At 43.7% G+C, this 13,235-nt stretch overlaps 1 protein-coding gene across 1 annotated transcript; it reads right to left on the reverse strand.

Annotated features, from left to right (window-relative positions):
• Positions 1-88: 88 nt before the first annotated feature.
• On the reverse strand, positions 89-10,471 carry CNPPD1 (cyclin Pas1/PHO80 domain containing 1). Its single transcript, XM_054970638.1, has 8 exons — positions 10,170-10,471; positions 8,900-9,002; positions 7,010-7,091; positions 6,079-6,199; positions 4,693-4,821; positions 4,193-4,254; positions 3,465-3,582; positions 89-2,349 (listed from the first exon to the last, which is right to left on the reverse strand). The coding sequence occupies exons 1-8, from the start codon at positions 10,236-10,238 to the stop codon at positions 1,756-1,758; spliced, it is 1,278 nt and encodes a 425-aa protein (XP_054826613.1). The 5' UTR covers positions 10,239-10,471; the 3' UTR covers positions 89-1,755.
• Positions 10,472-13,235: the final 2,764 nt, after the last annotated feature.

Here is a 13,235-nt window from a genome sequence, read left to right on the forward strand (position 1 = left end):
TTTTATTCAAAGTTATATAGATTCTTCTATTAATTTGCATTGTTAAACATTTTAATGGAGAGGCCAAATATAAATACTGTAAATAAATCTTATCCTGAACAGCTGCATTTTGGTGCTGGTTATGGAATTTCCATATATGAAGATGTACCACAGGTAACTTCATTGTAGCAGGAAGTAATGATTCCTCACTTTTGATTTTGCAGAGGTGGGTTGCTAAGTTACAACTGTTGCATACACTGTACAAAACAAGTGCATAATTCATTTCCTTGAGCGTATCAGTTCACTTTTTTAAAAAATGAAGATCTGCACAAGTTTCAAATACATACTTGGTGTCAGATGCCAAAAACTGCTTTGGACAAAGGTTACAGTGTACGGAAGACACAACTGCTGTAATCTTTCCCCATAGTTTTCAAGCCATACCACTACTGGAATCCTGACATCCACATTACCATGTCACTCCTTGCGCAAGTGTTCCAATTCTGTAAAACACAGATGTTGTGAATATTAAAAGCTGAATCAGTTTATGCAATATTGCAGATCTCTCCCCACACTCACCAAAGCACAGAACAAGAAGCCAAGGAGAACTCTTTGGTAGTGGGGCATAGTGTTTTAAAAAAAAACAAGAAAGGAACGCATCATCAATAACTATCTTTATTAGAAGAGATCCCATCTACAAGAAATAGTGAAAAAAACTACAGCAAAAAAGTGCTGGCAAGCAGATGGAGTAGAAATTGTATGCCATCCCTCCATCCCCTTTTACCCAAAAAATTAGAGCAGGTAGTCAAACACTCATAAAGCAGGGAGGGGTACCAAAGCACCAAACTAACCTTATATAACTGACAGAGAAATCCTAAGCAGAGGTACTCCAGTCTAAGACCATTGAAGTCAATGGGCTTAGACTGGAGTAACTCTGCATTGGATTTCACTGTGAGTCTTCCCCTGTCCTTCCCAGCGCTATGGCTGAAGAAAATCACAACCTAGCTCTTAGGAATAGTTGCTCAAGTAAGAAGCACTAGACCAGTTAAGACAGTTAACAGAGAGTTTCCACATTATGCTAACTGTGGAGTATAAATACAGCTATCGCTTGATAGCTTGAGGATGTAGAATTGCTGGCATTTGTCATTGTGGAAGGGAGTCACCACAAATCATTTCATCCTACTGTACTGTCTCAAGAAGGTTATCACACAAACTAGGAGGCAATCCATGATGCCTGACACTAGCTGTTAATTGTGCAGTAAATACAGCTACTGATTGATAACTTGAGAGAGTAGAATTGCTGGCATTTGTCATCATAGATTATTTCTTCCTACAAATTACCACAGAAGTTCAGAGACTTGATGCTAGCCATCTCAAATGTATAAACCCATCCTACGTTTTATCTGAGGGAAGTCAAGCTGCCAGGGAAAATTCTAGGCTCAACTGAAGTTAGATTATGACCTCACTGTCTCAATCTTCATCCTGCCCCTCTACTGTAAGCTCCCAAGATGGGATGCATCCTTTCAGTAAACTCTTAATGGCTCTTGAACACAGCTACTAAGTTGTTGGAGGGGAGCAGGGTGCAGAAATTATTATGGTCTAAAAACAAAAGCTGGTATCAACTGGCATTCAAAGTGATAACAGACTGACAGACCTCTGCCATTTCACAGCCTTTCTTGCCTTGTGTTTTTATGCTTTTCAAATACCCATAGCATTCCTTATCACAGTGCCCCAGATCCCACTCCCCCCAAACCGAAACTGCACCTGCTGCCTCCAACCCTAACTAGGGAACATGAAGGCCTTGATCCTTCCAAGCTCCAAGGCAGCCTGTGAGGGGCATTGCTGCAGTGCCAGTGGTTCAGGCCAGTCTTTGCAACCGTGGGACACAGGAAGGCACCAGCCCCAGCACACGCAGCTGGTGCAGCAGGCACCAAGTCCAGAAGGAGATGGATGGGTAGAAGGGCTGTTATGTGCTGTGGAATTGGCTGCCCCACAACTGAGGCCAGGATGACTGCAGTGTGGACAAAATGAGTGACGGATAAGAGCCAGGGGTGAAGAAGACAGGGCAGTGAGGACACTGCTCCACATGTAAAATGCTGTAGCCGTGACGCCATTGTTCCCTTCATGCTGCTGTTCACCGTGCAAGGTCATGTTCTCTGCTTCTGGGCAGGAATAGCCATTAGGTGGTACCAAGCTGCAATCCAGATGCTGAACTGAAGATGGGATAGGCAGGTAAGGTGCTTGGGAAGGTCTACTCCTTGCCAGTTCAGAAGCATCAGCCCTCTTCACGTGTACGCTGTGGTGCACCACAGCAGCAGAGGCAAGGACAGCTGCAACGCCTGTCAGGTACACCATGCCAAGAATGCAAGCCAGCTGTGGAAAGAGAAGAGGCATGCGATAATACACTGTACCTTCTGCTGCAAAAACCTCCCTCATCTGGAGAGTGAAGCTGAGATCAGGCAAGTGCCCACAATGCTAAAAACCCCACTCAAACACTTCTCTCCCTTTACAACCAAGGATGGGCTGTTTACTTGGCACATATGGGTAGAAGCCAACAAAGGAATTACTTTCCACCCAAATCTCATCATTTAGGTCTAAACAGAACAGTATGTGTGCCATGAGTCAGGGTTTCCCATGCCTGACTCTGCTTCTCTCATAGATGGACAGCAGCTATTGGGAACTAAGTTCCAAAGCATACCATGATCTGATTCAGATCAGGACTGCAGCATGGGGAGGGGGCTTCAGCTCTTCAATATTTTCATCACTCAAAACAAACTCCCTGGGAGAGGGAAGTTATTTGCCCTGTTGCAAAACTGAGGTGTAATTTGTGGCAAAACATTGTCTTGTTTGGACCTCAAAGATGAAAGACTGGCAGTAGGAACAAGGGCCTCTTCTAATAGTGGCACTATATTTATGGAACTACCTTCCAAGAGAAGTCTGTCAGGCCTGCTTTGCCTTTTAGCAATCAGGAAGCTAGTTAAAATTTTATTTTCCAGAGCTTTGGGCTCGGTTAAGAAATGCTGCCAGCTGTTTATTGGCTTTTGTGATACTGCGAGTGCTATTTTCACCATGTTATGGTTGGTTTGGGAGGATGGGAAGAACCAAGGTACACATCACTAAACTCCTCACAGGAAGGACAAACTAAAAACATAACAAATAGTCTATTTTTTAAAAAAAACAATTGTTCACTGTTTTAATATTTGTTTGATATTATATGCTGCTTTGGGGTCCTTGTGGAAAGCAATCTAGAAATGGAAAAAATTATTAAATAGACTGACCTTTAATCAGGCAACAATACAAAGATGAACTCTCAGATGTTATCAGCTCTAATAGGAATTAGCCTACATACATTATCCTCCCCCGCATCCAACGTAACAGATCAATCCCCATCACTGACAGATCATTTGCTCACTATTTCCTCCCCCCGCCCCGAACCCCCCATAACTGTTTCCCTTTCTTCACATAGGGCAGGGCCTGTTTCATCTCACCTTGGCCACTTGCTGATAGAACTGACCCAATGCCTGCTGCCATAGCGTTTGCTCCATTAAGACACACAGGTCGGTGTAGGTGAACCAGCCACGCTGGATGCCCTGCTTCTCAGCCACACTACAGGATGGAACAGAAAGAAGAATTAAAGCCCTAGTGTCCCAGAAGCATCCCATCACAGCTTATGTATCCTTGTAGCAAGTTCAACTACAAGCAGGATTTGTTTCCACAGTTCAGAAATGTCTACCCTGGCCCCATTTCTTTTGTCCCAGGAACTTGGGACAGTTCCAGAGAGACTCCATTAGGATGACAAATTACTTAAAATGCCAGCTCTTAAGATTTATTTACCCACCCAGAGATAGACAGAAAATTCAGCAGCTGGATTCTCTTGATGGGTGAAAACAGTTTTCATGTGATTTTTTTGATTTTTTTCAGCCATCCAATTCACATGGTTGATGCTTCTGGACCTTGAAAAATCCTCCTGTTCATTTAAGAACTGAGCATAAGCATGGAGACTGAATAGTGCTATGTGATGAAGCCACATTTGTTGTAGATCCTAACTGAGGATCTGGTAGTTCTGTCCAGCCAAATGCCCCTGCTTAGAGATCTCTGGCCAACCTGAAATAGGCCAATATGGAAAGTAGCTGCTCCACAGAGGCAGGAGGCCAAAAGATTCCTCATGTGCCAGGCTGCAGAATAACACATATACACACAAAACAGAAGCACCTACCGCCCCTCTAGCCAACTGAGCACTTCAAAAAGCTCCTTAGGATCTGTATAGAGGCTCCAGTCCTGTGGGGAAAGAAAAATGATTAAGCTGGTGTCTTCTTATCCCTTTACTCATGGCAGGGCTCAAATAAATCTTATTAGAATAGCACAAGCAAGGAAAGACATTCCCTGCTGGAAAACTGGTGATGACATGATAAGGCATCCACATCCCCATGCTGTCTGCATCTTATAAAAAGAAGCTGCCTCAACTTTCAAGAGCAGTCTCTCTCTTCCTACCAAGCTTTCTTTTCCAGATTTTCACCCTCCAATTTGACATGTAAAACAACAATCAATGTTTTGTAACCTAACAGCTAAGATTCTTACACATTTGACTATATATGCAACATGCATCTCTTTACACTCTTAACAAGGGCCATATAAATACAGCAGTTCCTCTGGGCTCATCTTAGACTGTAACAGCTACTCAGTTGCCATGATGCGGCCGTTATGTAGGAACCTTACAATGGCACGGAGGAAATTCATCTCCAGTGTGTTCATAGTCTGTACTTCCACCTTGCCTGCAGCACTCCACTCATCATTGAAGACCTCTTCCTCTTCCCCTTCATCATACAAATACTTGCTGGCAACCATCTGAAAGCAACATAAGAGGCTAGGTTTAAGTGGTGTGGGCTGAGGGCTTGGGGCCACATATGCTGCTTTCTTACAAAGATAAAGATTAAGGCAGTGCCCACTCAACCTGTAAAGATGGAGGAGAAGCACCATTCTCAACATCAACACTGCTGTGTATCAGACCCATAAAATAACATCTGCATAGCCAGAGTGGAGAATTCCACACCCTCAAATTCGCAGGTTAAAACAAAGGACACCCATTCACATAATTATTAAAGAAATTAAGTAGCAGAACTACACTTAGAAAGATGAGGATGGTGATGTCAAGGTACTCAAGACAGGAAATCCTGTGACACATAATAAAAAGAGAAAAAAACAGGCTGGCATGGTCCATGTTTCCCTAGCATAAAGGCACATATGCCCACCAGCTGCAGCTGTTCTGCTGGCAGATTCCAGAAAAGTGCATATCCCGGAAAGAAAGAGTTATAGATTATCCCAAATGACCTGCCCCTCTGCATGAACCTGACACACCTGGTCAATTGGTCTGGCCAGGAGCTAATCCAGAAGCTTGGGTTTTACCTGGGAGATTGAGGGCAGGAATAGAAAGATTATCCTTTCATCTAAAATCTCCACTTAGCACATGGTTCTCAAGTGCCAGAGAAGGGTGCTTTGAAAGCCTGAGAAGATAATTTTGTCAAGAGGACAGAAACTCAAGAAATTCAGTGGAAGATGTGAGAATTCATAAGGAATCTGTGATCTTTATGTCCACAATTCATTACAACTGTGAAGTGCCATTGACAGCACTTGCTCTTCTACTAGAGCCAGTTTGGTGTAGTGGTTAAGAGCGCGGGACTCTAATCTGGAGAGCTGGGTTTGATTTCCCACTGCTTCACTTGAAGCCAGCCAGGTGACCTTGGACTAGTCACGGCTCTCTGGAGCTCTCTCAGCCCCACCCACCTCACAGGGTGTTTTGTTGTGGGGATAATAATGACATACTTTGTAAACCGCTCTGAATGGGCATTGTCCTGAAGGGCAGTATATAAATCAAATGTTATTATTATTACTACAGACAAACACAGCTACCCACCTGAAACTAACATACAATAAATAGTCCCAGAGTCTCACCAAAGGGGAGGTGAAACTGACAAAGCCTTCTGATCCGTCTTTTAAAATTCTGCTTCCCGCCTAACATTGCGTCTCCCTTAACTTGAGCGTAATTTGTCTCATGTAGAGAGACTCTCGGTCACTTGCCTGCCCCATCCCAACCCAGCTGCTCACCATGGAAATCAGGAAGAGATCAGAGGATGAGATCTGCTGCAGGTATTCAGGATTACGGTGTCGAAGCCTCTCAATATAAACCAGGGCCAACATCATAGAACAGGGAGAGATGCAAGCCTCTCTGGGAAGAAAAGTTGAAAGATACCAACTCAAGCCTTTTAATTAATCTGTACTAGGCACATAAAACAGATTATTTAAACCAGAGTCCACTGTGGAAACATCTTGAGACTTGGGAAAAAAATCTCATTTTGCAGGACTGACTCAAGGCACAGCCTTTCCTTGGGACTATTCGGTTTGTACAAGATCAGTCATATTTAGACTGTCAAGTGCTTGGCAGCTGTACCATTTTGAAACTAAATCTGCAGTCAAGCATCCTTCAACCTCACAAAAAGGAGTGAACACAAGAAAAGAAATATGGAAGTATTAATGAGAATGATCCAGCAAAGCAACATCAATATGCCATTCACTGCAGATATGGACAGGGAACTGTCTCTCCTGGGACTTTGTAAGAAAAGAGATCCTCCACGCAACTGGAAAAATCCTTAGGGTTATATCCACATCATGATCATTAATGGAAGTTAATATCAAAAGTGGTGTAGCTCACACTTCACTCACTGCTCTGAATTAGTGTTCAGTTTCTTTCACCTAGAAATTAGTGCCTCAAATTCTTTCACAATGAGTCCAGGCGACTTCCTTGCAGTGTCCCTCTTCCTCCACAGGATCCTACCACTCTTCTTTCATAAATGGAAGGTCCTCCCCTTACCCCTCCTTCCAACAGTCCTGAAGGTGGCATCAATGTAACTGCATGCATCCAAGTATTTATTTTTAAAGAAGTAGCCCACAATCCTCACAGGAGGAAGCAAAAGTGCAAAGATTAGGGCCAAAAAAAAAAAGGCATAAAAGGAGAAGAAAAAAAGATTCCAAACCATACCGGGAGACATGAGACACGTATTTTTTCTGGAGCCTGCGAATAGGACTGGGAGCAGCTTTCTGGAGCAATTCAACAGCAATATCTAGAAAGTACAAAATAACAGTGCTCAAAATTACATATTGAGCCCCTTGCTCCCCAGCCAAGATTATGTTCCAGCACAATCTCTTCCCCCGCCCCGCCCCAGTATAATGGAAATTAATGAGCCCTCCAGTGATTAAGACCTGCTTCCCTGAATAGTCCACCTGGCAGAAAAAGCATGGGGGTTGAACTTGGGGTCTGGAGAGGCAGAGGCAATTGCTCTTCTAAAGATGTTGTCCATTTGTAAAGCAATATTGAACACTGTGGGGCTGTGCAGTGATTTGATTTATTAGGTTTATAGCCTGCTTTCCCCGCAAGCAGGCTCAGAGTGGGCCACAATACCATAATTATATAAAACATAGGAATATAAAAACATAAGCATATATAAAACAGCACAATAAATAAACCACAAAATCCAATATGAGTGCCAGAAATTTCAAGATTCAAAAATTACTACAAGATATGGCATTCAGCATACAAGTCCAACGGATACCCTCAGTCACTGTGGGGTTAGACACAGGGAGATCTACTGAGATCTAGCCAACAGGGGTGGAGGAGTCAAACAAAACCACAGCAAGAAGGCAGGTAGGAAAGTCCACCCGTGCCTCAACCATAACCACAGGACTTGTGGAACATCTCATTTTATAGACCCAGCAGAACTGTAGCAAGTCCTGCACGGCCCAGGTCTTTACGGAGAGAGTGTTCTACCAGGCTTGTGCCAGAGCTGAAAAGGCTCTGGCCCTGGTCAAGGCCAGGCAAACATCCTTAGGGCTGAAAATCACTGGTGAAGATCTACTTGACAGCTGCCTATGATCTTGAGTATGCAGAACAAACTAAATAACTTCCATCAGTCTAAATAAAGGTAAGTACACACAGTTAACGATGTTATAAAATACAACTGGACATTACAGGTAACTAGTCACAGATGTACTAAACAAATTACAGCCAGAACTGGGAGAATCACATTGTTAATGAGTGCCACAAAACTCTAGCTTAAGAAGACTCATAATGGCCTGTCTCCCAGTACTCCACTCCTACACTAGATTAGATTTCTACAGTACCTTCCAAAGGGGTTGACTCTGAAAATTGTCCAGAAATTCCCATTTGCCCCAAATCCTGCAGCTACAGTGTTGGCAGGGACATATGTCAATTGAATGTATTATCCCTGTCTTTCAGTGTGTTTCTGGACACAATTCACACTGTTGTCTTTGACCTATAAAGCTTTAAATAGACTGGGCCTACAGTATCTGAAGAACCACCTGCTCCTATATGGGCCAACCATTCATTAAGATCCTCTTTGGAGGTCGACTTCTCTGCCTCCTCTTTCATCTCTTCTTTCTTTTCCTTCCATCTCCCTAAACAAGTACTTTCCCACACTTGACTCAACATTCCACCGCTGCAGGCGCTTCGACAGTCAACAATGCTGACAAGTAAGCAAAGAAGGAAGTGAATGCTAAACCTATTTGAATCAAGCAGGAATACAGCACAGCACATTAAATAAGAACACAATTTTTAAAAAGGAAGAACACTTCAGGGCTACATGAAACAAAGGAAAAGAGAGAGAAGACTTGGAGTTAGGGCAACAGAAATCTCAGCATTAATCAAACAGTATCAATGTTTAAAAAGGCAGAGTCCAGTTCTTAAGAATTTTGCCAGTTGGTCTCCAGTTAAAATGAACAATGTTTCAGGGTGATAAAAAAGTCAAATGTGAAAAGCTTATTTGCCTATAAGCCTTTGCCTGTAAACAAATGGGGCTCTCCTCCCTTCACCCCTCTCCCTCATCCAGCTACAACAATCCCAGGACAGACTCACCTGCAACTGGACTTGAGAGATTATCAAGGGCACTTTCCTTATCCCAACTGTAGTAAAGCCGCTTGCGTACCCGATCACTTAGCTGCTGATGCCTGGGAAGAAACTGACAGAGAGAACTGGCGAATAAGCGTGAAGGGCTGGGACTCCCCATCCTTCTCTCCTCCCAATTTACACATAACTGAAAACTGTAACCTTATAATTTAACACATCATTTAATTTACAAAAAGCAACAATGGGACTACATTTTAGGCAAGATAAGTTAGGCCTTCACACGAGGCACTAAGGCCTAACAGAAGGCAACAAACACCCTTACACCCGCAGCTCTCTGCAAGCAAGAGAAGCAAGCCACTGAAAGAGGTTTACATTTTGTGGCTGATATATGAATTTCCAGGAGCATTTTGCCAACATCCACACCAGTTCTATGATGCTCAGTAGCACAATGTCAACAGCTTGTCAGAGGTGCCTGTGTTTTAAGCAGAATAAGCATAAAGCAAAGTAAAGATATACCGAGTGAAGAGAATAGCAAATATATTAAAATCAGATTCATGGTGACAGAGTCAGGACCTTCATGACAAACTCAAGAGGTATTCATTATTCTCATTTTATACACATCTCCAAGGAGCTGCAGGACAGGACAAAGAGAGAAGAATCTCACCCACAGCCCAACTGACAGCACACTCCTAAACGGAGTTGCAGCGGGCTTAAAATAGTGCAACTTTGTTGAAAATGATACCCCTTCCCCATCAGTTCAGTCACCATACAACCTATCTACTCTAAATATCAAGGTGTTAAAACCTCCTAAACGCCTGAGAGTCCCACTCCAAACTTCCTTGAACAAAGAACTGGGCCCAATTCAACAAATAAGCACACCCTACAAGTCATCTAAAGTAAATGAACACGACCTTGAGGTGCTTCTGGGAACCGCAACTCCTTCGGATTGCTATATACAAGCACGCACCCCTGTACTTTAATCAATATTTGAAATTATCAGTCCCCAATTCTGTAACCCCATCACTAATGATTTCATGGAAAAAACAGCCTTTCGCCGGCTATGTTTACAGGAGAATAGACGGAGCGCGTCAGAGGCCCATTATTGCTCTACAGAATAGCGCGCTGGAGGAAAACCAAGCGAAGCAGACCAGACGTCAAAGAAATGGGCGCGGGCGCTTAAAATGCAAAAAGGAGAACCGGCCTTCAGGCCCTCAATATCAAGGGAGGCTGGCAGGCGCCCAGTTCCGACCCGGAGAAGGAACGCAGGAAGGCGGCTCACCGTGAACTCCTGGAACCCGCTCAAGGAAAAAGCACCCTCCTCGTCCAAAAGAAGCCCGTTCAGGTCCATCCTGCCGGACACGCAAGGCGCGTCAAGGGCTGCTGCCTCCGAACTGCCCCTGATTCGGAGCTAAGAACACGCCGCTACCGGCTCTGGCTGCCCCGCGAGCAAAAAACTCCTTCACGGGGTTTGACGCCGCGAAGGAAGAAGAAAGGCCTAACGCGGCTTCTCGCCTTCCTCTTCCTGGGATGGCAAGGAGGCGGGTCCTTCTGTTACCGCCCCTTCCAGCTCGCCGGACCGAACGAAACGGGCTGTTTTTACGATGAATCACTCGCCGCGCGTCATTCTGTCCGGCACCTCAACTCTCAGTTTGGAAGAATCCCTGGATTGGCAGGAATGGACACAAAAGGCACCTTAAAGAAGTAACGTTGCCAACCTGCAGGTGGGGCCTAAAGAGCTCCTGGAATTTCAGCTGCTTTCCAAGAGCAAGAGCCGCGGCCAGTTGCACCTTAAAGACCAAGTAGATTTCCAAGGCATGAGCTTTCGAGAGTCAAAACTCCTTTTGACAGATGACTAGGTGTCTCTCTACACAAGACATTTTACACGGGAACGCTGGAGTGGGAAGATCTTACACTTGTTTTCCTATTGTGAATACACATGCACTGCTAGGGAAACAGAGTAGAGTTGAATATAAGACCACACAAAACTTGAGCATCCCGGTGTAAGATATCATGTGTAGAGAGTTCTACTGGAGAAAATGGCTGCTTTGGAGGGAGAACTCTAGGACTATATACCTTGCTGAATTCCCTTCCCTCCCTAAATATCTTCCATCTCAAAATCTCCAGGTATTTCCCATCCTGGAGTTGGCAGTACTACTAATATTTATTTCTACATAACCTTTTGTGAGTCAAAACTCTCTTCTTTAGGTAGATATGTGAAGGGAAATCATACTGGGAAGTCTTACAGTAAGGTAGTGAAGTCAAGGCTTGGTGTGAATTACATCATGAGTCTTTCTATTGTAAATCTCAATATAAGGGGGAAAGAGAGTAGGAAGGTAGGTGTGAGTTCCATCTTAAATAAACAGAATTGGCAGTCACACATACTAGATAGTGAGGGGCTTAGAATGGACACATTGGTTCTCAGGAAAGTGGATAAAACCAGGCCTTTGATAAGAAAATTCGCCTCAAGTGATAACAAAAAAATCAGAGGACTATAGTTGAACAGAACAGTAGGATGGAATGCAATTTTAGTCTCATTTACATAAAGGTGCATTATTTGGTTTCTCATCACTTGAATTCTAGCAACAAATATGTGCAGTGATTCCATTTGAAAACAGTTGTGTTTGAAGGGAAACAGACGTTCCAACAGTGATGGCCCTTTCACATGTGCAAGTCACAACTTGATATCAAGTGATAAAACATGTATGTATGAACCAGCCATTTGTATAATCATGCCAAGATAATGGATCATCCTGCCTAGAACATCCATACAAGATCACTCTTTTATTCCATCACACACATTAATTACACCAGAGTCACTAATAACAGATTAGTCAATACACCTTGAAAAGGTGGGAAATAAACCTTTTGTTGTTTTTAGGCATTGTGTTTGTGGTTAAATGGCTGAAACTGAACCCAGGCAAGGTGGAAGTGGGTCTGGTTTGGAAGCCTAAGTTTTTAAACAACATGGCACTTCCTCCTTTTGATAGGGTTCAGCTGCCCCTTTTAACTTAGAACCTAGGGGTTATTCTGGACCCAGCATTACTGCTAGTTAATGGAGCCACACACACACAAAAATTGTGTTTTTTCCAACTTAGTTTAACCCAGAAGATGGTCCCTTACCTTGATGAGGCTGATCTGGCCACCTGGATCCATGTCACAGTAACATCAAGGCTAGACTACTGTAATGCAGTCTATGTGGAACTCCCCTTGAAATCAGTCCAGGTGCTCCAGTGGGTGCAGAATGCCACAGCTCGGTTATTTTCAGGAGCTGCATGCATATTACTCCCATTATGCAGTCATTCTATTAGTTGCCCGTCAGTTACTGAGCTCAGTTCAAGGTACTGGCTATCACATATAAAGCCCTTTATGGCCCTGGACACTCATATCTGCAAGACCACCTCTCCACCTATGTTCACTGCAACAGTTTGCTCATCTGAGCACAGCTACAGATAGATTCAGACAGAGTAACAAAGAAGTGTGGCTGTTGTCCATATTTTGATGGAGGTTATAAACTAAAGCCACCAGAGCCATCTCCTTCTCATTTTGGCAACCCATAGTCCTATTACATTGCATATAGATGTATCATCTTACTGATTGCACTGATTTACACTTGTAATTTGCCCTGAGTCTCAGGTGATGGACAGGACTAACTCCAGCTCTGCCTCACCTGAGAGACCGCCAATGGGAGCAGGTGGAATGCTGGGCCAATCAGAGTTAGAATCAGCTGGAAGGAGAAAAGGGGGAAAGGCTTTTGGAGGCTGAGAGGAGGTAGCAGAAAAATAGCTGGCAGTTAATCCTGCTATGAGTGTAAGTTTGTTCCTCTCCACACATGTACTCTGCTATGTGTGAGCCTTCACACATAGAGTTGCGAACTATAACTCTGCTAACAGTGACCCTATTTTGATGCAAATAGCTGACATCACTTTCCTCTTACTAGGACAGAAATAAATATCCATGCCCATGATCAAAATGGGTGAGCAACATGCTTTGTATAACATATAAGGTTGGTGATCTCCAGGTGATGACTGGAGATCTCTTGGAATTACAATTGATCTCCAGACACGTTACCCTGGAGAAAATGGCTGTTTTGGAGGGTGGATTGTATGGCATTATACCCTGCTAAAGTCTCTCCCCTCCTCCAATCCTGCCTTCTTTAGGCTCTATCCCACCAAATCTTCAAGAATTTCCCAACCTGGAGCTGGAAACCTTATGATGTATCCCACTTCCTATCACTTCACAGTCTCAGCAAACAGTGCAGTCCTAAACAGAGTCAAACTCTTCTAAGGTGATTGATTGCTTGAGAAGGGTGTAACTCTGTTCAGGATTGCACCATAAGCCAAGTTGA

The sequence above is a fragment of the Eublepharis macularius genome, chromosome 2, assembly GCF_028583425.1.
Source record: "Eublepharis macularius isolate TG4126 chromosome 2, MPM_Emac_v1.0, whole genome shotgun sequence".
NCBI classification, from domain to species: domain Eukaryota; kingdom Metazoa; phylum Chordata; class Lepidosauria; order Squamata; family Eublepharidae; genus Eublepharis; species Eublepharis macularius.